We start from the raw sequence: 21,157 nt of genomic DNA on the forward strand, positions 1-21,157 counted from the left end.
TGTTGAAGACGTCTCATTGCAAATTAAACGTAACACACTAAAGCAAAGATACGCTAAACAGTACATTTTATGCAAGAACCGATAGGAAAGCAAACATGGATAGGATAAACCAGCACGCGGCAGTTTTCATCAACCCTTCCTTGGAGTGTCAAATTTGACAATGAACCCCTCCCACGTGTATGGCGCTATTGCGTGTCGCACACGCAGCTCAGTGGTTCTGTTGGGGCGATACGTTCTTCATCTGTGAACATACTCTCAAAGCATGTCAAGTGTCCATGACTATTGTGTATCATATCACAACCCAGTATGGGTATTTGCATTTCAATATCCCCTACCTTTTTTAAAAGAGTATATATATATACCCATATTTTTTGAGGACCAAAAGGTTCTGGTGCGCCTCAGACTGAACTTCTTGGGTAACGAGTCTTGTCTTTTTACGCAAAATGTGAAATATTACATTCTGGAGCTCTAGAGTCCACAAATGCTGTGATTGAGGTGAAACTTAAAAACACTATATTTTAGGGTAGATAGTATCTTGGATGAGTGTGATTTTGACCCTCCGTTCGAGAGTTATGTCCCATTTTTCAAAAATCTTGTGAACGCGATAGAGGCTATAGTTTTTAACATTTTGTTTTCAAATTTTGGTGTCATGATGAACTCTATCCATAATCAGTTTTTCGCGACCCTTCGTTCAAGGGTTTACACCCTTATCCAGAAACTCTGTAAATGCAATAGAGGCTACAGTTTTTAGCTTTCGTGTTAAGCTTTGTGTTCATCAGAAGACGAACCCTAACGATATTCAGCTTTCCGCAACTGGCTGTTCCCCATTTGCTGAAAACCTTTTGAACTCGGTCGAGGCTACAGTTTTTAACAATTTGTTTTTCAAATTCGATATTAAGCAATGGGACAATGAGAATATGGGCTCTATCGATTTTACAAGTTCTCCGTCCATGTCTAGTAAAATGTGAGGGTATCTTACATAGCAACAGCTTGTGGGGTTCGCCGCCAGAGCTACGAGTAGCACTATATATATTCTAAAACTAGACTCCGTAGGTTATATATAAGTGTCGCACAATGTCTATTACTCGTGATAACATTGTCCTAATGTTAGTATTGTTCAATACGCCCAGACTGATCAGAAAGGGGGGCAATTAATTCATGGACCGTGGCTAGCTTCGAATGAAAAGTACATATAATGATTTATGTTCGTCGGACTGCATGCAGAGCAAAATACAAAATTGGCGTTTCTCCTTGCATATGCAGTAAAAAAATAAGTAAAAAGAAGAAGAAATAAATTAATAAAAAAGAAGCACAACAATAAAATCAAAGATTTATAATAATTTAAAAGAATTGTGACTTTCCTTATAATTAAAGTAAAGTAACATTATACATTATTTCTTGATTAGATTCATTCCAAAACAGGGAATCCAACAGGGAGTAACTGGCGGGCTTTCATCATCATATGAACGTAGCATAAAACAGTAAAGTGCCGAGTTAAACAGTCACACCTTAGTTACAGATGCACAGGGTCGACTTAAACAATGTATCAGTGTCAACAGATCACCGAACAGTTGATGGCTAAATAATTTATAAGATATATCAACTGTCATTATTAAGTAAAAAGTCAATATCTATCTTAAACAATAGAATAATGTGGCGTCTTCATCCAACTGTATGATATAGCATAATGTCTAGAGCCGTTGCTAAGAACCATCATTCGTGTTGTCTTTTATTTTTCGATTTGCCAATGATCTTTAACCGTGCCTCTTAAGATGAAAAGACGAGTGTGACATTATATCAATTAGAAATAAGTTTTTTCAGTCAATAAAGACGATTTCCTAAGTGGCTTGGATAAATGTTTGAATTCTTTTGTTATGGCAACCATATCGCCATCTTAATATATTTACTATATAAATATTGAATGTTACGTAAATTGTTAGTTTAAGCATTTTGAAGATTAAAATCGAACGTGTTTTTCAGTAATGAGAACATGTACGGCGTTAAGATTTTCTTAAACTTATAGTTCCTTTCAATCCGAAACGCAATAGTAAAAAAAATTTGAGTTGAACTCTCCGGCGTATTTGAATAATGCGGAGATGTTATTTCCCATCATGACTTACAAGCTGTCTACAATGAGGAAAATTTTGCCTGGACAGCGGCGTTTCCACCCACTTTTCATCGAATTCCAACTGCCAATGGATTTTTCACATGCACGCCAAAGTGTATACTAGACCTCGGTTTTGCGTTTGAATCACTGGCAGGGGGTGGGGGGAGGGCACGTTGGAGAATCCCGAGGAATACCAGGATCGAACTCTGGCCTTTCTGATTAGTGACCGCAGCCTTCCTCACTTAGTCACTAGGGTTCTCTTTTCGTGAAGCCTACTCTAGGGTAAATCACTGCGATGGAATAGTTAGAAAAAATGTCGAATCTTTATACTCTATTTAGGGTTTACTTAAGTGAAATATCTACTATCTGTAAATCTATACGCTTTTATTGGCTACAGCTTTATCTATTATATAGACAGATTGTATAGTCAGGTAATCATGTCTATTTACGTACTGAGATAGAGATATGGTTATTTAATTATTTTATAGAGAGCTATTTATTTTAGTTAGATGGGGTTGTACTATACTCACAATGCATCACACAGGAAGGTGACAACATTATAGTAATATCTTTCATCATAAAACATTTGTAAATATTTACCTATATATAACTTATCTCTCTTAACATTTATTAAATTTCAATTCATGACATTTAGTTTATTAAAAGATCACTAAAATGGATGCGTTTGTTTTTGTACCCTAACGCACCTACTAATGGATTATTAAGAAAACACAAGCATTGCAAACAATACCTTGGTCGGCATGCATATTTATTGATATCTCGCCAGAAAAATATCAATTTCGTTTGAAACTTTCTGCTTAATTATTGCAAAAACTTCATGAACAGTAGATAGTTCAGATAAAATCGTTAGATGTTTTGAAAAAGATCAATATCATTTACAACCCGAGGCTGCCAACGGAATATTTGAATAACAATGAATTTGTGTTTGTTTTAAGCGGTTGGAAATGTTTTATTAACGATTTTCACAGCTAGGTGATCATGATCTGTAGATGAATCCCACACTTCTTTAATGAAGAAATAATAAGTTTTTTCAACAGCTTGATATAACTCAAACGCTCGACATACGGGTAATGTAAGTGGTGGTATCGAGAGATATTCACTCCATTCGACACTATTATCAGGGCATTATTCAGTCTCCATCGTCGCTAATTCCGGTTCCGTCAACTGGGGAGTGTGTAATGGCAGCTGCAGATTGGATCTTATATACGTTCCTATCTCAAATATTCATGCATTCGCCTACTATCATCACTTATGTTCGCGATGAAATCAAATTGCAAGATTTCTACAAAATGATGTTCCAATCGAAACGGTTGTATTTCCTCATTGAAACTAATCGCGAACATTTAGTAACTAAACTAGAGGGTAATCCGTCACTGTCCAGAAGCATCCTCAGTAAGCGTCTTAAAACTGTGGACGGCTTGTACAGATTATATTTAACAAACATAAAGTAAGGTAGCAGCGAAACTGATACTTCATATCCAAATATTACAAGCAATAGTTTGACCAATACATCGATATTTTGGGAATAATTAACAGCTGTGTAATTTATGTTTAATGGACATATCTTGTGATGGTCATATTATGAACACATATTGATGGCGGCTTAGGTTATTTCTGTAAGGCCGGCAACAAAGATGAAGTAAAAAGTAACAATATCGTATATATGATGTTCATTTAGTCAATAAAAGGCTAATTCCTATTAATTAAAACACACACTACCATATTGATCATGCCATACTGTCAGTCAGCTTCTATTTTTATCGATATTTTAAGCAGAAAAGCTATGAAATCCTGAGTTTTAAAGAAAGCATCCCCCCGATACCCCAATACAGACATAGCATACTAACTCGTGGATAGAGAAAGAAATTCGTCAAATCGAGTTGAAATATAAGACTCAAAACTTATTGTTTTCAAGCCCTTAGAAATAATGTAGAGCCGCGGGAGACAATGAATACTGCGATTAATTTTTTTTTATCAAATGGGAGTTGTTATTAATTCTATCACATTATTTCCGTTACTTCTTGCCCACCCCCACCCTTCCCCCTAATAACTTGGAAATCCATAGGAGAAGATTTTTTATGTGGAGGGACCGTGGCTTTAAATGGCATTAGTCACATATTGAACGAACCAATTAAATGAACTTGTGAGATTAATTGGCCAATACAGAAAAGTGAAAAGAAGCTACATTATATTTTATTTGCTTCAACAAACAGGCGTAAATAGAAGCTATTCTTTGTCGTTGGTGAATGTAATTGTGACCATTAAGAGCATAAAATCAGTCACATTCGTTAGACTCAAAGGGTTCCATTTAGATTCAGATTTACTTGATCATTTCATTAAAATCAACATGGCGATCGTAATAGACGTCCAACAATACTCTATTCAATATTGAAACCGATACATATTCTTTGATGACACGGTAACAGAAATCTTCAAACGTTATTTCATCTCGTTCTATTCCTATTCATAGATTTGTGAAATTTTTGGAATACTGAAATGTCAGTGCGGTATATTCACCAAAAATGAATTTTGCCATTTAACCACATTTTTGAGAATCAATTATTGTATGCCTGCACCAGATAAATGAAACAATACAAAAATACTAAATTGTGTTTTTATTTAAGGTGTCGTTAACTGGTTCTGCTATGCTTAGTTCTTTCCCGTGTACACATTGGCGTGCACGTAAAAGTTCCCCTGGCAGTTGAAATTCGATACAAGAGTAGGCCTTAGCGCCGTTGTCCGAGCAAAATTTCACCCATATGGCGTATGCCTGTCTTCATTAACCCAGTCCGAGCAGTACAGTAGGACGTTAAACCCCATTTCATTTTATTTCTTAGTTAACATCCTATATTAATTTAACCAACCCAATTATTAGTATATGTATACTTAAATCGAATGTTCCATTGTTATTTTTATAAATAAACCGTGACTTTATTGAACTACAGGTGTACCATATTATTGTCAATAAATGAAATGGTCATATCGATGCCATATTGAACTGAGTAACCGGAGAATTCAATAAAGTCAAAATGTAGATACTAAGGGATTATTGATAATTAACTTTTGTGTAGTGGTCATCATAATGTCAATGCCCCGACACAATAAGAAGTTATATGGGGTTTAACGTCCTAGTTCTGCTCCAACTAGTTTACACCATTCATAACAACACATAACGCAAAGTATATATGGATATAACTACTTCTCTAGTACTCTAGTACATAGTCTAGTCGTTTGTATTGGAAGAAAAACTAAGGTCCCGTATACAAATAACTCTTGGAAGTTGCAATTAGAAGAGTAGGTTGAAACGTCCATGTTCAACACTGTATGGTGTGTGTCCATCTTCGTCTAAAGTTAAATCCGATTTTATTTTTTTCGAAAATAAATGTTTTGCAACAACTTAAACTTCTCTCAACTATGTAACACTACTATCTTAATAATTGAACAAGACCACACGCTTTTCATGCTTTTATAAGAAGTTAAATCCGATTTTATTTTATTTCTAAAACAAATGTTATGATATGCAACAACTTAAATTTTGCTCAACCATGTAACATTACTATCTTTTCATGCTTTTATTGCTTCAAGTCCTGGGTTTATTGAAATTTGATGTTGACAACCGCCATGGATGATTCTCTTAAGTCGTGTTGTCAATCAATGTTTTTTCTTTGTTTCCTGTGGTTCACGACAAAAGGAACAAACAAATGTGTGGACTCCCATGATATCACATCAATAAGTAATTAGTGACATATCTAAAAGATCTCAACAGAATATTATACATACGCCCTCAGTACTTTATCATTTTTATTTGTTAAGTATTTGATTGTGTTCTGAACAGAAAAACGTCACTTTCTAACTGAAACACAAAGCGACTCTTGAATAAGAAATTACGAGTCCCGGAAGATTACAAATTGATATTTACCGGAGTTATTTTATTGATAATAACTGACATTGATATTAAGTATACCGTAATGGGCCTTAGTTACCGCTATTGATTTATGGATGTAGCAAATTATAATCTCTTGAGTTCGGTGAGATGATGATAAGTTGAGTTTCTAAGGTCGCGACGTTTAGTCACTGGGGCATTACAAAGTAAAACTTTTTAATCGTTCTCATTGCTACAGCGAGGAATTTGTTACGCTATAAAATTACTTCATCTTTAGTTGAGGGGATTTCCTCATCTAATCTTTTAAATATGGCTGATATCCATGCGTGATTTACATCTGAGTTTTTCAAATTCATTTGGGAATTTCGATCAACAGATGTGGACGAAAAAACAGTGTTATTGTTTTGTTATTTGTTATCTGTAACATATTGATCCATATCTTGTGTTAAATAACTTTGATCTGGATTTAATGTCGCAACCTTGAGGACTCTTAGGTGACTAGCAGAATCAGAGAGAAAACCCAAGATGTTCAAAGCTCGAATTATTCCAAGTATTAGCTCTGGGGTAAGTTCAAACTCTGAATCCATCCCTTTAATACATGTAACATCCCTCATCTCCCGATTCAACCAATCACCGGAAAGAAAAGATATGTTATAAGATATGCTTTCATCAAAAAATGACAAAATTATGGTTTCTTGAAATTCGTTCAAATTTGGTATGAAGCATTGAGGTCACGAGAGGACGAACGCAATCGATATTCAGCGTTCCGCAACATTCCTTTCCAGAAATTATTATGCCCCACGCCCCTTTTCCCATTTTGTTTTCAAATTTGGTGTGATGTATTGGGCTCACAAGAGAAATAACCCTGTGGATATTCAACGCTCCGTGTACCTCCTTTCCGGGAGTTTCTTCCCTTTTCCGAAAACCTTGTGAACGCGATAGTTACTTAGGTTTTTAACAAGTTCTTTCAAGTTTGGTGTGAATCATTAGGGTAATAAAATTCCAGATAGATTGCTGTTTATGGCGATCGTTTTATCGAGACACTGATATGTGTCTATCTTTTTATGAGTTACATATTACGGCATATCTATCACACATTTAGTTTTGTCTTTGGTTTTTTTTTTTTGAAAAATTTTAATTATCCATTACTTTGCATATGATGTGTAGAATATGTATAACGTGGGTCACGTTTTTGCAATACTTTCGGCGCTTTTGACATAACAAAAGTTCTTGTCTGTTATTAGTACGAACAATCGCCCTTTCTGATCAATGGCACTATATTATTATTTAACTAGCAGGATACCCGGCTTCGCTCGGGGGTCATAACTCCGAAACCGTAAGTGGTAGACTAACGCCACCTGGCCTATGTTACTCCACGATCCGAGCTACCCCTATACCCCAAATTACAGACTCGGGGCAGACCTAGTGTAGCCGCCAACCCCGAACAGACAGACTTCGCTCGGGGGTCATAACTCCGAAACCGGAAGTGGTAGACTAACGCCACCTGGCCTATGTTACTCCCAGGTACGAGCTACCCCTATACCCCAAATTTCAGACTCGGGGCAGACCTAGTGTAGCCGCCAACCCCGAGCAGACCGGCTTCGCTCGGGGGTCATAACTCAGAAACCGGAAGTGGTAGACTCAGCGCTGGATTAACCATAAGGCAAATAAGGCACGTGCCTTAGGGCCAGCCAAAAATCCAGGTTAGAAAATAATAAAGTAAAACTTTTTGATAATTATCAGGTGGTGACAAAAATGCTTGCCTTTATTTTTATGTAAATAAATTGCATCCTTCTTCATCTACGCGTTTAATAAATTTTCTGTTGCAAAATTTAACTTAATTCCTTTTGTCAATGAGGCCACCTATCAAAATGTGCCTTAGGGCCAGCAGAGCCTTAATCCGGCACTGGGTAGACTAACGCCACCTGGCCTATGGTAATTCCCGGTCCGAGCTACCCCTATACCCCAAATTTCAGACTCCGGGCAGATGTAGCCGCCAACCCCGAACAGACAGACTTCGCTCGGGGGTCATAACTCCGAAACCGGAAGTGGTAGACTAACGCCACCTGGCTTATGTTACTCCCCGGTCCGAGCTACCCCTATGCCCCAAATTTCAGACTCGGGGCAGACCTAGTGTAGCCACCAACCCCGAACAGACAGACAGACAGACAAACGACAGTATAGATAGATAATCTTAAAAACATAGGTATACAAAATCGATATTGTACTTAATTTAATTATTATCAATGATGTCTAGTGCTTTATGATTTGTTGATAGATTCTTATCATTTTTTACATTACATTTGATCACTGTGAAATGATTTCATCGCATAAAAAAATGGAATGTTTAGGCCTGTTGTTAGGATTGATTATAAATATGACCTCCAGATTCTGCTGGTTCACGTATCTGTTTTAAAGGAGCCAAACCATCTAACTCTATATAACCCATAATATTCTAAATTAAAAACACGAATTAAATATTGGTCCATGTTGTTATCTTGCCGTTAAAATATGGAATCCTAATAGAAATATCTCAGACACAACGAACATTTAAAATCAGTACACGAGTCATGTACTCTGTGGTTTCGGACGACATTTGTAATGAACAAAGAAAAACATATCCTACAAGACAGTGCGGAAGTAATTAATAATGGCTGATTCACAAACGACATATTAATAATAAAAAGACTGTTGTTGAATTTGGACTGTTCGCGTATTTCATTAGTCGTTCGGATGGGACGAAAAACCGATGTCCCATGTACGTATTGGCGTGACAGTTGGAATTCGAAATAAGGGGAGACCATAGCGCCGCTGTCCGGGCAAAATTTGCCTCATAGCACACTGCACATGGCGTATGCCCGTCTTCATTCGGAGCAGAACAGTGGGATGTTAAACTCCATTCATTTCGCGTATTTCACCGAACATAATTGATTAGAAATCACAATAATATTTTTAAAAATTAAAAATAAACCACGTTACATACATTCATATTACTTTAATATGTGTTTATAGACACAGTTTCGTCTATTCCAAGGTTCTAAAGAACAGGGCCACACGCCCTTTAGGGTGTTTTTATACACCCACATTTTCATGTAGACTTATACATGTATTGTTGCCCATCCGTCCACAATTTGTTTGTAGACACTCAACAGGTCACAATTTTTATCCAATTTTGACGAAACTTGAAATATAGGTTTATCTCCAAAAGATCTTGGTTCTTTTCGATATTGGCATGTATCGGACCGTAACTTCATGGATATTCGCGCATGTCAGACCATAACTTCCTGGATTATGGCCCCTGATTGTACGAAAATCGCCGTTTTTTTTTAGCTTGTTCTATGTCCATCTCTTGCAAAATGTGGCCGTATCTTGCATGGCAAGCGCTTGTTATTTTTACGGCTGACCACAAATTAGCGAGTTACAGATAAGATTGCATAACATGAGAGTGGTACATCTACAAATATAAAAAAAATATAAAATGAGTTAATGGTGATGGTGACGTTAACGCTAAAATTTTAAGGTGAAATATTCAGCTGCTTGGAAATCGCCGTCAAAGCAGTTTATCTGGGCTATATAAGTCCATGGGACTATTTATAGGCTTCTTGATGGCTTACCAGATCATGTCATCAGCAGGAACTATTGACCATAATTATACGGTGTTGTTTCCACTCATTAATGTGCCTTCTCGTCGCGGATTGCATTACATAGAGGATATTTGTCGTTTTAGAGTGAATAACATATTTTATTTCATCTCTAAGCAAGAAAACTTATAAAACTTATGAAATAAAATATGTTATTCACGACAAAACGACAAAATGTTCTATTTATTTTATGATTTTACAATCATTTTAGGTAAAAACAACGCTAGCCAGTGGAATAACACTTTTATTTCACTGATAAAACGCGGTATTCCACTCCTGATCATAAAATAAATGTTTATATTTTAGATAGGATGGTTAAATTAATTGATCTGTCTTGACATTGGTGAATATGATAATAACAGTTAAACACGTGTTTCAAGAGCAACAGGCATGGTCTTCTGGTGTTTCAGAAACCACCTTTTCAGATCATTAATTCAATAACACAATTGATTTCGACATTACCCATGTATATTTTCAAGTTACTGGAAATATTGGGGTCATTTTATTGAATTTCAACTTTGAATGGTTTATTATAAGAATAGCATCAATGTAGTTCATCAGTGAGCGGTATAGTGGCTATATTTGACAGAGCAATCCCGTTTTAATCTTGTCTTCAACTCGCTAAAGGGGTAGAAGCAGATGGCTGGAACAATGAAAACTTCTCCCTCTGACAAAGACTGATACCAAACATGACAATGTAAGAGAAACTAGCTTGGCCTGGAAACTACTGTAAATCGCCATCTCTACAAACTGAATAATACGGCGATACTGTATTCTATTGCGGCAAGTAAGATTAGAGCATGTCGTAAATTATTCTTCTATTATTCGATTGTATGTAGTTCTTTTCTTACTACGAAAAGCTGATCTGGAAATATCGACATCTGAAAAAAATAATGCGAGTGGCCAGATTATAGTCCTATTTACATTTGAAAGAGAATGATCCTGTTCAATTATACATATATAACTTACACAAAAATAAATTACTAAAACCAACAGGTTCGACTCCTTTCAGAACTACCCAATGGTTTCTAGCCACCATCATCAAGTAAATTGTTGTCATGGACGGCTGAGAAAACACGCTTGAAAGCTGAACTACCTGGATCTGGACCGAAATCACCTCCACCCCTTTATTATTGCGTGGAAATGCGTGGAAGTAAAAAAAAAAGAAAGAAAACAGGAAAATTATATTCTTTGGAATAACTGTAAATTAAAGGCCTATGCACGTCGTGCAAGATTTCGTCTTGACACTCACAACCAGGTACAGGTATAGACCATTACTCTGAACGGTGGTATAACCGCCATGACACGACCTTGAAAGTTTTACACCATACCGATAGCCCTGCAATGCTAATTTAGTCCAGCTGACCAAGTTCTGATATACAATGGAATTACAAAAAGGTGATAATGGTATTAATGAATTCAAGTCCAAGTTAAACATTAAATATATATATAGGTACCACCTTGTATAGTATGTAGAATCTATAGATAAGTTTAAGTAACTAATGCCATCTTTATCAACGACAAGCTAAAAGTTTTTAGTAAATCTATTGATCTGCTATTGATCTGAAGTTACATTAATACGATGGTAATCAATATAAAACATTGCTTAATTTTTGTAAAATCTTTTCAACGGGACTAGAGCTGAATTGAATGTTATTAAAAAAAAAAACGGTAGAATCCAAATTAATATATCTATAAAGCCCACTAAAATATATTTAAAATTGTTTGGCCTAAAATTGTTTGTAATTGCTCGACGGCGAGTTTGTATTTTAGCTTTCGGGTTTTTTTTTCGCATAGATGTAATCATTTAGCGTTTTTTACGATTACTATTAACGAGGTTATTGTGTTGGTTTAAGTGCCGGTATATGTTACAGTAAAATTGTTAACTGGTTTAAAGTATTCCCGTTTCTTTATTTTAAAGGGCATAATCCCTATTCTTTGGAAAACTAAAATAGATGAAAATGTTTCTAAAATCACTTAATTATTACTGTAATATGAGTATATAAAATGACTTTTAAAAAAATATTATTGTAATTGCTAATCAAATGTTCCATTAAATACGCTAACAGTCTAAGCTGAACAGGAGTGGTTTGTGTTTGCTTAGTTCATTATTATTTTGTTGTTTGGGAATCGGCCATTTTTAATTACTTCCGCGTTGTCTTTTAGTTGTTGATTACAAAAGGAGCTCGAACCCATTATGTCCATTGAGTACACGAAGCAGTACTAATATTTAGAATGTTAGCTGTTTCTTATTGGATATTATGATCCCATATTTTCACGGAAAGATTGAAATCCAACAATATTTAATTATAATTCGTGTATTTATTTTTGAATATTAGGTTTAGCTTCTTTGAGATAAGACAGATAATTGGGTCCACTTTAGAAAAGTACAGGTACTGCTGTTAAAACACTATCGTAATTCAAAGAATATGTTCGATACCTTTCCATATGGTGCCCCCAAGCTTAAAGTCTAATGGTTTGAATTTGTTTTGTGTGCTGAAATTAACTGCTAGTCCATCCTCGGTATCCCCAGTGGTATCATCGTACGGTGCTACTCGACTAACCCCTGGGTCCATTCATGTTGTTTTCACGAATTCAAAAGATATATCCCCCGCTTGATTTCATTGGCCACATAGGTTGATTCGACGAACCAATCAAAAACAGTTCACATACCAGTCTTAGCGTCATTGTTTGTACGCTCGATAACCAGAAGGGTTGCAAAAAAAAAAAAAAATAAATAAATAAAAATAAAAAAATAATGTCTAATAAGTGAAATGCACACAAAACGATGCTAAAATGCGACTTACTAACTTTCGCCCACTCGAAAAAATTTTCATTAGCCGATAAAAATAGCACAATTATCAAGGACGGATAATCTGACTAAGTGTATCCCCCGTGAATGTACCCAGGGATTAGTGGAGTAGAATGGAACGATGCCACTGGGGATACCGAGGATGTCGCTAGTCGGGTTTCCATCCTTTCAAATTCTAGTTATGGGACTGTCAGTGAAATCAAGAACACGATCTATATTTAATTTACATGTAGTGTGGCTTCCAAAATTGTTTTCAAATCAGGAGATATTAGCGTTCATCCAGTAATCATACGAATTAAAATGCTTCAAATATGTCAGGACTGATGTTTCATTCATAGATACATGACAAAATGAATTTAAAAATATGGATTTCAACTTTGAAATAGCATTGAATGAAATAGCGTTTTCAATACTTCAAATTTTGCATCGAATCGATATTATGAATAAATTATGAAATTTAAAGATCGAATATTTTGTAATGCATTGATTTCATAGATCGTTAATTCTACACCACTCGCCACGAGTCATGTTTGTACTTTTAATACACATAACAATGCCCCAACATTTCAGACTAATATACTTTCAGTTAAATGTAGTCTTACCAAAAAGCGTATTGTGCCATATATTATTAAACATTCATCAATCTTAATTTAAGTTATGGCCACCATATTACATTCTATTTTTCAAATGCATGCTAGTGGACGTGCGAAAGGTGGTTCATTTCTATCCATAAACATCAAGGCCATCTGAACTTCGGTTTCCGTTTTAATCGTCAAATTTACTATCCAAAGAACACTTGTCAGCTCTCTCTCTCTCTCTCTCTCTCTCTCTCTCTCTCTCTCTTTTGTTTTGTTAAGTTTAAATAAGGGAAATGTTTATAGCCTTCTGAATTAATTAGGTTGAAACTTTTAGAGACCTAAACAAGGTGAAAGGGAAGTTGAATTGCCAATCGGAGATCCCCTTCCTCCTCTCCACGTCCCCCGATTTATACTATAACCAGACAGGACATACTTTAATTAATTTAGAAATCAATATAAAGAATATTTTTCTCCATCTAATATTAACTAAATGTACTTTGTTAATTTAATGCATGTTTCGTGTTATTGATAACCTGAACAAAATATGACAATTATAAACAACAGAAATAAATCAGCACAGACTTATTACCTAAACGAATACAATACATGTGCCGATGCCAGCAATAAGTTCAATAGGGTAAATATTTCTATGAAGACTAATTTTGTGTTATTCCATACATAACGCTTTAACAAATAATCATTCATTAATCGATCTACTGGCCATTACATCAAGCATACATACATGTTATATATTCAGTGTTCATTAAAAGATTATTAGAAAGAAGAATGATAATAATATTACTTTGTCCAGTCGTTCATAATAGTAAATACTGTATTTTCAGTTAGAAAGAAGAAAATGAATGATATAGCTTAGTCTATTCGTCCATAGGATTTTGTTGATAAACAACTGCTAAAGATCGGTTGTACTTGATATGTTATTTTAGAAGAGGCGCCTAAAGTTAATTAAAAATTTTGATAAATTTCTTTAAATAATTCAATTTTTTTGTCCTTGAATTAAAAGCTATATTAAATGTTATATTGGGAGCCACGGTGGACAGTTGTCTAGTCGTTCGGATGTGACGAAAAACCGAGGTCCTGTGTATACATTGGCGTGCACGAAAAAGATGCATTGGCAGTCTGCATTCGATGTAAGAGTAGGCCATAGTGCCTCTGCCCGGGCAAAATTCCCTCATAGCGCACTATATGGCGTATGCCCGTCTCCAATAGCCCGGTACAGGAGCAGAACAGTAGGACGTTAAACCCCATTTCATTTCATTTCAAATGTTATATTATAGATTCTTTTAAACATACATTATGCAAGAGCTAAACCTGCCTATTACAGGTCTTTCTTTAAGCCTGAAATGTTATCTAAATTATTAATTAGACATCAATTAACTTATCAAGGCCATAATCAACTCTCGATGGCATCGCTAGTCTGCAATGTTTATTGGATTAGGTTCCGATTTGCTGTTCGACCTCCATTCATAATTAAATCACGAAATGGATAATCGAGACTGTGTTTTTTATCCTACCGACTTTAGTAATGATGATCGAGGCTAGGCCGAAAATTCAATCGCTAAAATCTCGGTTCATAGTCGATCAATAATCAATCTTTATATAATGATAATCCATTCTTTTAGATGTTTGGGAATGTGTATTGGTTATTAAGATGTTTTAAAGGACATATTTTCTTTTGTAACAATGTACAAAAGATGTATAAGGCCGGCTTGTTGAGGATCGAGTGTTGCGAAATAGTAAGATAACTGATTTAAAAGTGGGTGGTTTTTTTTCTAACAAAAGAAAGTTCAAGTGGGATTTGTTTCATGTTTTATATCTATAATTTATTGAAACCGTTGATAGATTTGCAAGGATTGGTCTTTTTATAATTCTCTCGGATGAAAAAATTCCCATAAAGCCTTCTTAAAAACCTTTACACTTGCGACTATACCATGGGGACAACTTAAAGGTTTGTTTGTGGAATTGATAATTATATATGAATTTAACATAGGATAATGTACATGTATTATTGATTTTCATTTTCAACTTTTCTCGTGACGAACAACAACTATTGACGAACTGCTTATTATTTATAAGTTAATACATTGAACTCTTCGCGTGAATTAACTTGTTATAAGCTTTCAAAACCGAGGAAAAATCATCATTTTTTTATCTTTGCTACATTCACGATAAAGTTATGCTCGGTTGGGTTTACATATTTGTTATGCTGTCACCAAGGTTATGGCGAAGTCGCCATCTGCATATTTTTATTGTAGTGAATTAACAGATTCTGTATTACTTGAGCCAAGTTGAGGGTAATGGTAGTTCATGTTTTTACGTCACTATTTTTTTTTTAATTTTTAGAATGGTTCATCTCAGATTTTGAGCGACGACGAAGACGACGAAAGAGGCTTTGACGGCGGTGAAGTTATTTACTCGACGTCTGAAGCACCAATGAATGACGAACGAAGATATGAGGAATTGCGTCAGAAAGACAAACAAGCAGGAGATGGTGCGAAAGACCAGCAAGAAAACGGTCTAGGCAAGAAAGGCAGGAGAGTTATCTTCTTCAGAAATGGCGACCCTAACTTTAAAGGAAAAGAAGTGCTTATTAATCAGAGGAATTTCCATAATTATGAAAAATTATTGGTTGAACTGAGCGAGACAATACCCACGCCTACTGGTGTAAAATATATATTCAGTTATCCACAAGGCAACGAGGTCAAATCTTTACTGGATCTAGAAAATGGCCAGGCGTATATTGTATCGTCTGTTAATAAATTGAATAAATCAGTCAGCTACGGTAGATCCAGAGAGAATTATTGGCAGAACAGTCGACTTAATCACGATGATCTGCATCTTTTTAAAGGTCCGGATAGTAAACCAGACTCCACGACAAATAATGCTCCTAAAGCCCCCATGGTTGTTACTATCATAGGCAATCTGAAACGCGATAGTAAATACAAGATGTTACTCAATCCCCATTCAGAAAGAAACTTTGAATACTTGCTTGAAGACATATCCCAAATGGTTACCATTGAGCAACCTCCATTGCAGAGTTTATGGACATCGACAAAACCCATGGAAAAGGTGTGTATATTCAGAATATTATTTTTATAAGCCCACGTTTAAAGGGGCTAAGTCGCTAACTTAAAGTCTTCACATTGCAAACACGACTTATTGGTCAATTTAAATCAACATTGTTATTGTTATCTTACCATGAAAAGATAGTCTTCTGGTATCCAATATTTAAGACAATGGAAATTTTAAACTTGGCTCACGAATCGAGCCCCAGAATCGCCGAACATAACTTATTAGAAATTACAGTAAAAGCAGAAACGATTGAATGTAAATCAGTTTATATACATTCGTATGTTGCAACCTATTTGTGTCAATTTCTAGGTGCCAAAGAATAAAGATTTAGCCCCTTTAACGTGGGGAACGAAAACCGAATTTATGCTCAATCCACATGAATTTTATTCTCGATGTAATATTTTTAAGCGTTTCGAGTGCATGGCAAGATAATCAATCTAATAAATGCTATTTTACAAGGCTTGAATCATTTTTACAGATTGAAAGTTTTTCGGCGTTAAAATCATATGTAAAGAGTAACCACACAGAATTTTTGGCCGTGGGCCAGGAGGGGGTACCAATGGAAATGGAAACGGCAAAGAAAGGTCAATTACCAAATAGGCATTCAAGTAACGAATCTTTAAATGGAAAAAAGAAACAAACAAGTATGTATTTTTAAAAAAACCAAAACAATTTGAATTTTAGTTATTTTAATAAAGTTTAGAAACTAGATACATGCCCTATACAGTATACTATGCTGATTTTACAAACTGCAATTCTGATCTTGATTGTTTTCCACATAAAATAATCCAGATTTTGCGTTCAATAATAGCTAATTTCGCTATACTGTACAACAGGAAAAAGAAGGTTTCCATGTATAATGAGTAAGTCAATTTATTAAACACAAAAGTATGCCACATTACAGATTGTGCATGAAAAATAGACACATAGTCGGTCTATAAAAAGCCGAAACCCACACCCCTTCGTGGATGCATGATGAAAGTCTGGAATTAGTCGCTCTTTGAGTATGCCTACTTTAACAGTAATGCTAATGAAGAGATCGGTACCTTCGCGGTAATAGGGATGCAAAAAAACCCCCAAAAAAACCCCATTAAATGAAATGGGGTTTAACGTCTTAATTTTTTCACTATTGAGTATTTGTTTTGAAATATCTACATTAATAAATTATTTATGCAAATGTAATCATTTTTGGATACGCGTTTGGCTGTGATACTGTGATAAGTAAGGACCGGCTCTAGGATATACTCTTATTTTGATTTTCAAATAGCATGTTATCTTAAACATGCTACCCGGTATTATATACGGAACCTATGCGGTTTTCTTAACCATGCGAACGATTAGACGCCTTTCCTTGCCATTGTGGGTATGATGTTCCACTAAGGAACCCCAAACGATGTCTCTCCTAGGATCTCTAAATGATGTCTTCACCCTAGCCTCTAAGCCGAAGAGGCTGTGGGTATGGTGTTCCTCTAGGAACTCCGAATGATGTCTGAAGGGAAATTTAACCCCGCTGTCTCTTATATAGAAAGTATAGATGCGTCAGCTATTAGGGCTGGACAATAACAATTTTGGGTTAAGTGTTTCGTAGTATAGGCATCGTTTTACGTCAACATTATTCTATTTAATTGGACTAATCTGTGCACGAGCTGACTGGGCGATAGTACCCTACTTTCAGGAACTGTCTGCGAGTTAGTCTAAGATAGCTGGATCTTGCACAATACCTACTTCTCGTTGTCACCTATTCGTTTAACCACTTCAATATATACTCAGCCAAATTAAAAACTTGACACTCGGGATTTATGGGACTAGATTTTTAATATTTGGTTTAAGGCAACTATTTTAGTGTTATGTTGTGCACAGCCGACCTTGACATCAACAGAAAGCAAGAATACGTCTCGCCGAAAGTCCTTGACATTGATAACGTTCGTGATGTCACAGTACCCCCCAAAATGAAATTCACAATCTTGGAGAACAATCGGAATAAAGTGTTTAGTAACGGTTGTGACCTCCTCTAGCGTCTCGTGCTGTCACACAACGTCTTCTCGTGGATCTCAGAACATTAGTAAACACTACCTGAGGAAGACGTCGCAACTGCTCAGCAAGAGCATGTTGAAGGTCCTGCAACGTCAGTGGTGGATTCACTTGCTGACGAACACGTCGACCCAGTTCGTCCCAGATGTGTTCAATAGGATTAAGGTCGGGGCTAAGTGACGGCCAATCCAGGACTTGGACACCGGCATTTCTTAAAAATTATGGGTAGCAATTGCTGTATGGGGTCGAGCATTGCCTTGTTGAAACGTTAGTCCAGGCCCATGTCTCTGCATAAACGGAAGAAGAACAGGTTGACAAATCTGATCCCTGTACTGGACAGCATTTAAGTTCCCTTGGACAACAGCAAGAGGAGAACGTCCATGTGCACAAAAACCCAAACCATGACGCTGCCGCCACCAAATCGGTCAACTTCTCTGACGCATACTTGAGCGTAACGTTCACCTCATCTGTGGTACACTCGGGCCCTGCCATCGGCAAATCTCAAAGTGAATCGAGATTCGTCACTAAAGACAACCGAATTCCATTGTCTTTGAGTAAATCTTATGTGTCTTGTGGCCCACACAAGTCGGTTACGGCGATGAAGAGGTGTCAATATTGGTCCATTATAGGGCCTCCGAACTCGAAGACCAGCAGCCTGCAAGCGATTTCGAACAGTTTGTGCAGTTACCCTTCCACCAAACATCTCTCTACTTGTGGAGGTTGCAGTGACAAATCTGTTTCTAAGATGACGTAATCGTATTGCTTGATCTTCCTGGAGTGACGTCACACGTGGCGCTCCCGCCCTTGGGCGGTCGGCAATCTTATGTGTCTTGTGGCCCACACAAGTCGGTTACGGCGATGAAGTGGTGTCAATATTGGTCCATTATAGGGCCTCCGAGCTCGAAGACCAGCAGCCTGCAAGCGATTTCGAACAGTTTGTGCAGTTACCCTTCCACCAAACATCTCTCTACTTGTGGAGGTTGCAGTGACAAATCTGTTTCTAAGATGACGTAATCGTATTGCTTGATATTCCTGGAGTGACGTCACACGTGGCGCTCCCGCCCTTGGGCGGTCGGCAATATTTCCAGTTTGAAGCACTCTCATTCTAAGATTAATTATTGTCTGGCGTGAACAATTAAAGGCTCTTGCAACAGTGACTACAGACTGACCAGCATAGAGCCTACCTATAGCACGTAGACGTCCTACATTTGAAAGGCGCGGCATTTTCTAACAAAGATGAAAATAACAATTTTAATTTGTTTTTCCAGTTCAAGTTACGTGCGCGTGTTCAGTTTAAGCAAACTTGCATCGATTGACCTCACGAGTTTGTGTTTGCACGTGTTTTTCAGGTTTTTCATCTTTATATGCTCAAAAGTCACATGATCCACGTGACTTTACAATTTTATGAAACTAAAGGCTTCTTACTACTTACTATCGTTAGAAACACTTTAAAATTTATTTGACTTACCAGAAAAAAAAATTGTTGAAATTCATCAGTGTCAAGTTTTTAATTTGGCTGAGTATATTAAACAGAGCACCTTTCATAGAACTAAAATAACCCCTATAGTATTACACCATGCCCCCTGTCTCTGGAAATTTCGGATGAAGGTTCTCGGCCGACATCGGGATTGACCTGGGGATTTCCTGGTTAACTAGCCACCGTATCTCCCGAACCAAACATAAATACATGAGTAGATACAGCATGCAGGTATATAAATATAGTTATTATATATACGAAAATTAGTCACAGCAAATCCAAGAAATCATGCATGCCGAACGAATGCTTAGACATGAAAACTATAGTTTGTTTCTTTAGATATGCTAAATAGGATATATAACATGAAAATGAACAAGATTAAAATATGACTTTTGTTAAAGACTTAGAGATATTGATATGTAACAACTGACTGGGGCATACAATTTGCTATTTGGCGACAAAAGTTGACAATAATCAGACAAAACATATCTTTTGTATATTTTCATGCATATTCCAAACAAAAGATATTATTTATCATACAGTGATGTACCAATGATAACAGTAATATCTAGATAGTCGAGATTACTGACTATGGAGTAAATAGTATTTTTGAAATAAATAGCAACGATTCCAGATTGTCGATTTCAAAGTTAATATCTTGAACCAACAAAGACCAATGTTATGTCTAATCTGTTTGCTTGGTTGTGTTAATAGACGGGGGAAGGACACCTACCCTGGAGAGAAGAACCAATACATCACAGAACAATTTTACAGCTGCATCAAACGGTGTAGATGGTTCACGAAAAAAGGGATCCTTTAAAGAGAAAAGATGGACAGATACGACGAGAATCCCAGTTAAGGGCAAAGCAAGGGGTAAATTCATTATTCGTCCTCTATTAGGTTATATTTTCGTTGTGGCTTACGTTAATATTTGTATATTTGTTTTATTTTTCAGGAAAGGCTTTATACTTTTATTGTCTATTAGATTGATAAATATTTGTTCCCCAGAAAGCCTTTCGGGGGTCGTGAACAATGTTAATGGCAATGCCAAAATATACATTGGCAATGGGAAATGGTAGCCCCAGAAAAACGGATTCAAAAGCAACTTTTTTTCTGGTGGAGAACCTCTCCACACCGAAATTCAGTTCCTGTAAATTATACAATTAAATGGCTGGCAGTTAGGTTGATACTAGTGGAGATTTTACGTAGAAACTTTGTCCACCTACACAGTTCAAAATAATAAGGAAGTTTACACCAATTCGGGTACTAGTTGTTGCCACCTAAATAGGGGTAACTCCTAGCCTTTAGTGGTGTAAACCGATAACACCCAACTAGTATAGAACATTACACCAATTCAGATGTAAACTAGTTGCCACTTCCAGTAGTGTAACCTGCCTGATGCACTCAGATAGTGTAATGTTACATATAAATAGTTTACACCCGTGGGTGTAGATTAAGCATTATCCCCTCAAGGATGGTTTGTAAATTACACTTCCATTTTAATTATTACACCAACA

At 36.3% G+C, this 21,157-nt stretch overlaps 1 protein-coding gene across 5 annotated transcripts in view; it reads left to right on the forward strand.

Annotated features, from left to right (window-relative positions):
• The window catches only part of LOC126826645 (77 kDa echinoderm microtubule-associated protein), a 59,939-nt gene that overhangs the window by 20,969 nt on the left and 17,813 nt on the right, over positions 1-21,157 (forward strand). For 4 of the 5 annotated variants that reach the window (XM_050555607.2, XM_050555608.1, XM_050555610.1 and 1 more), the window contains 3 exons: positions 15,404-16,129; positions 16,611-16,776; positions 20,355-20,513. In XM_050555607.2, the coding sequence (XP_050411564.1) occupies positions 15,404-16,129; positions 16,611-16,776; positions 20,355-20,513 (1,051 nt within the window). Of the gene's footprint in view, positions 1-6,453; positions 6,576-15,403; positions 16,130-16,610; positions 16,777-20,354; positions 20,514-21,157 lie in introns of those variants that run through there. The other variant, XM_050555611.1, reaches the window with a different exon arrangement.

The sequence above is a fragment of the Patella vulgata genome, chromosome 7 (assembly GCF_932274485.2).
Source record: "Patella vulgata chromosome 7, xgPatVulg1.2, whole genome shotgun sequence".
Taxonomy (NCBI): Eukaryota; Metazoa; Mollusca; class Gastropoda; family Patellidae; genus Patella; species Patella vulgata.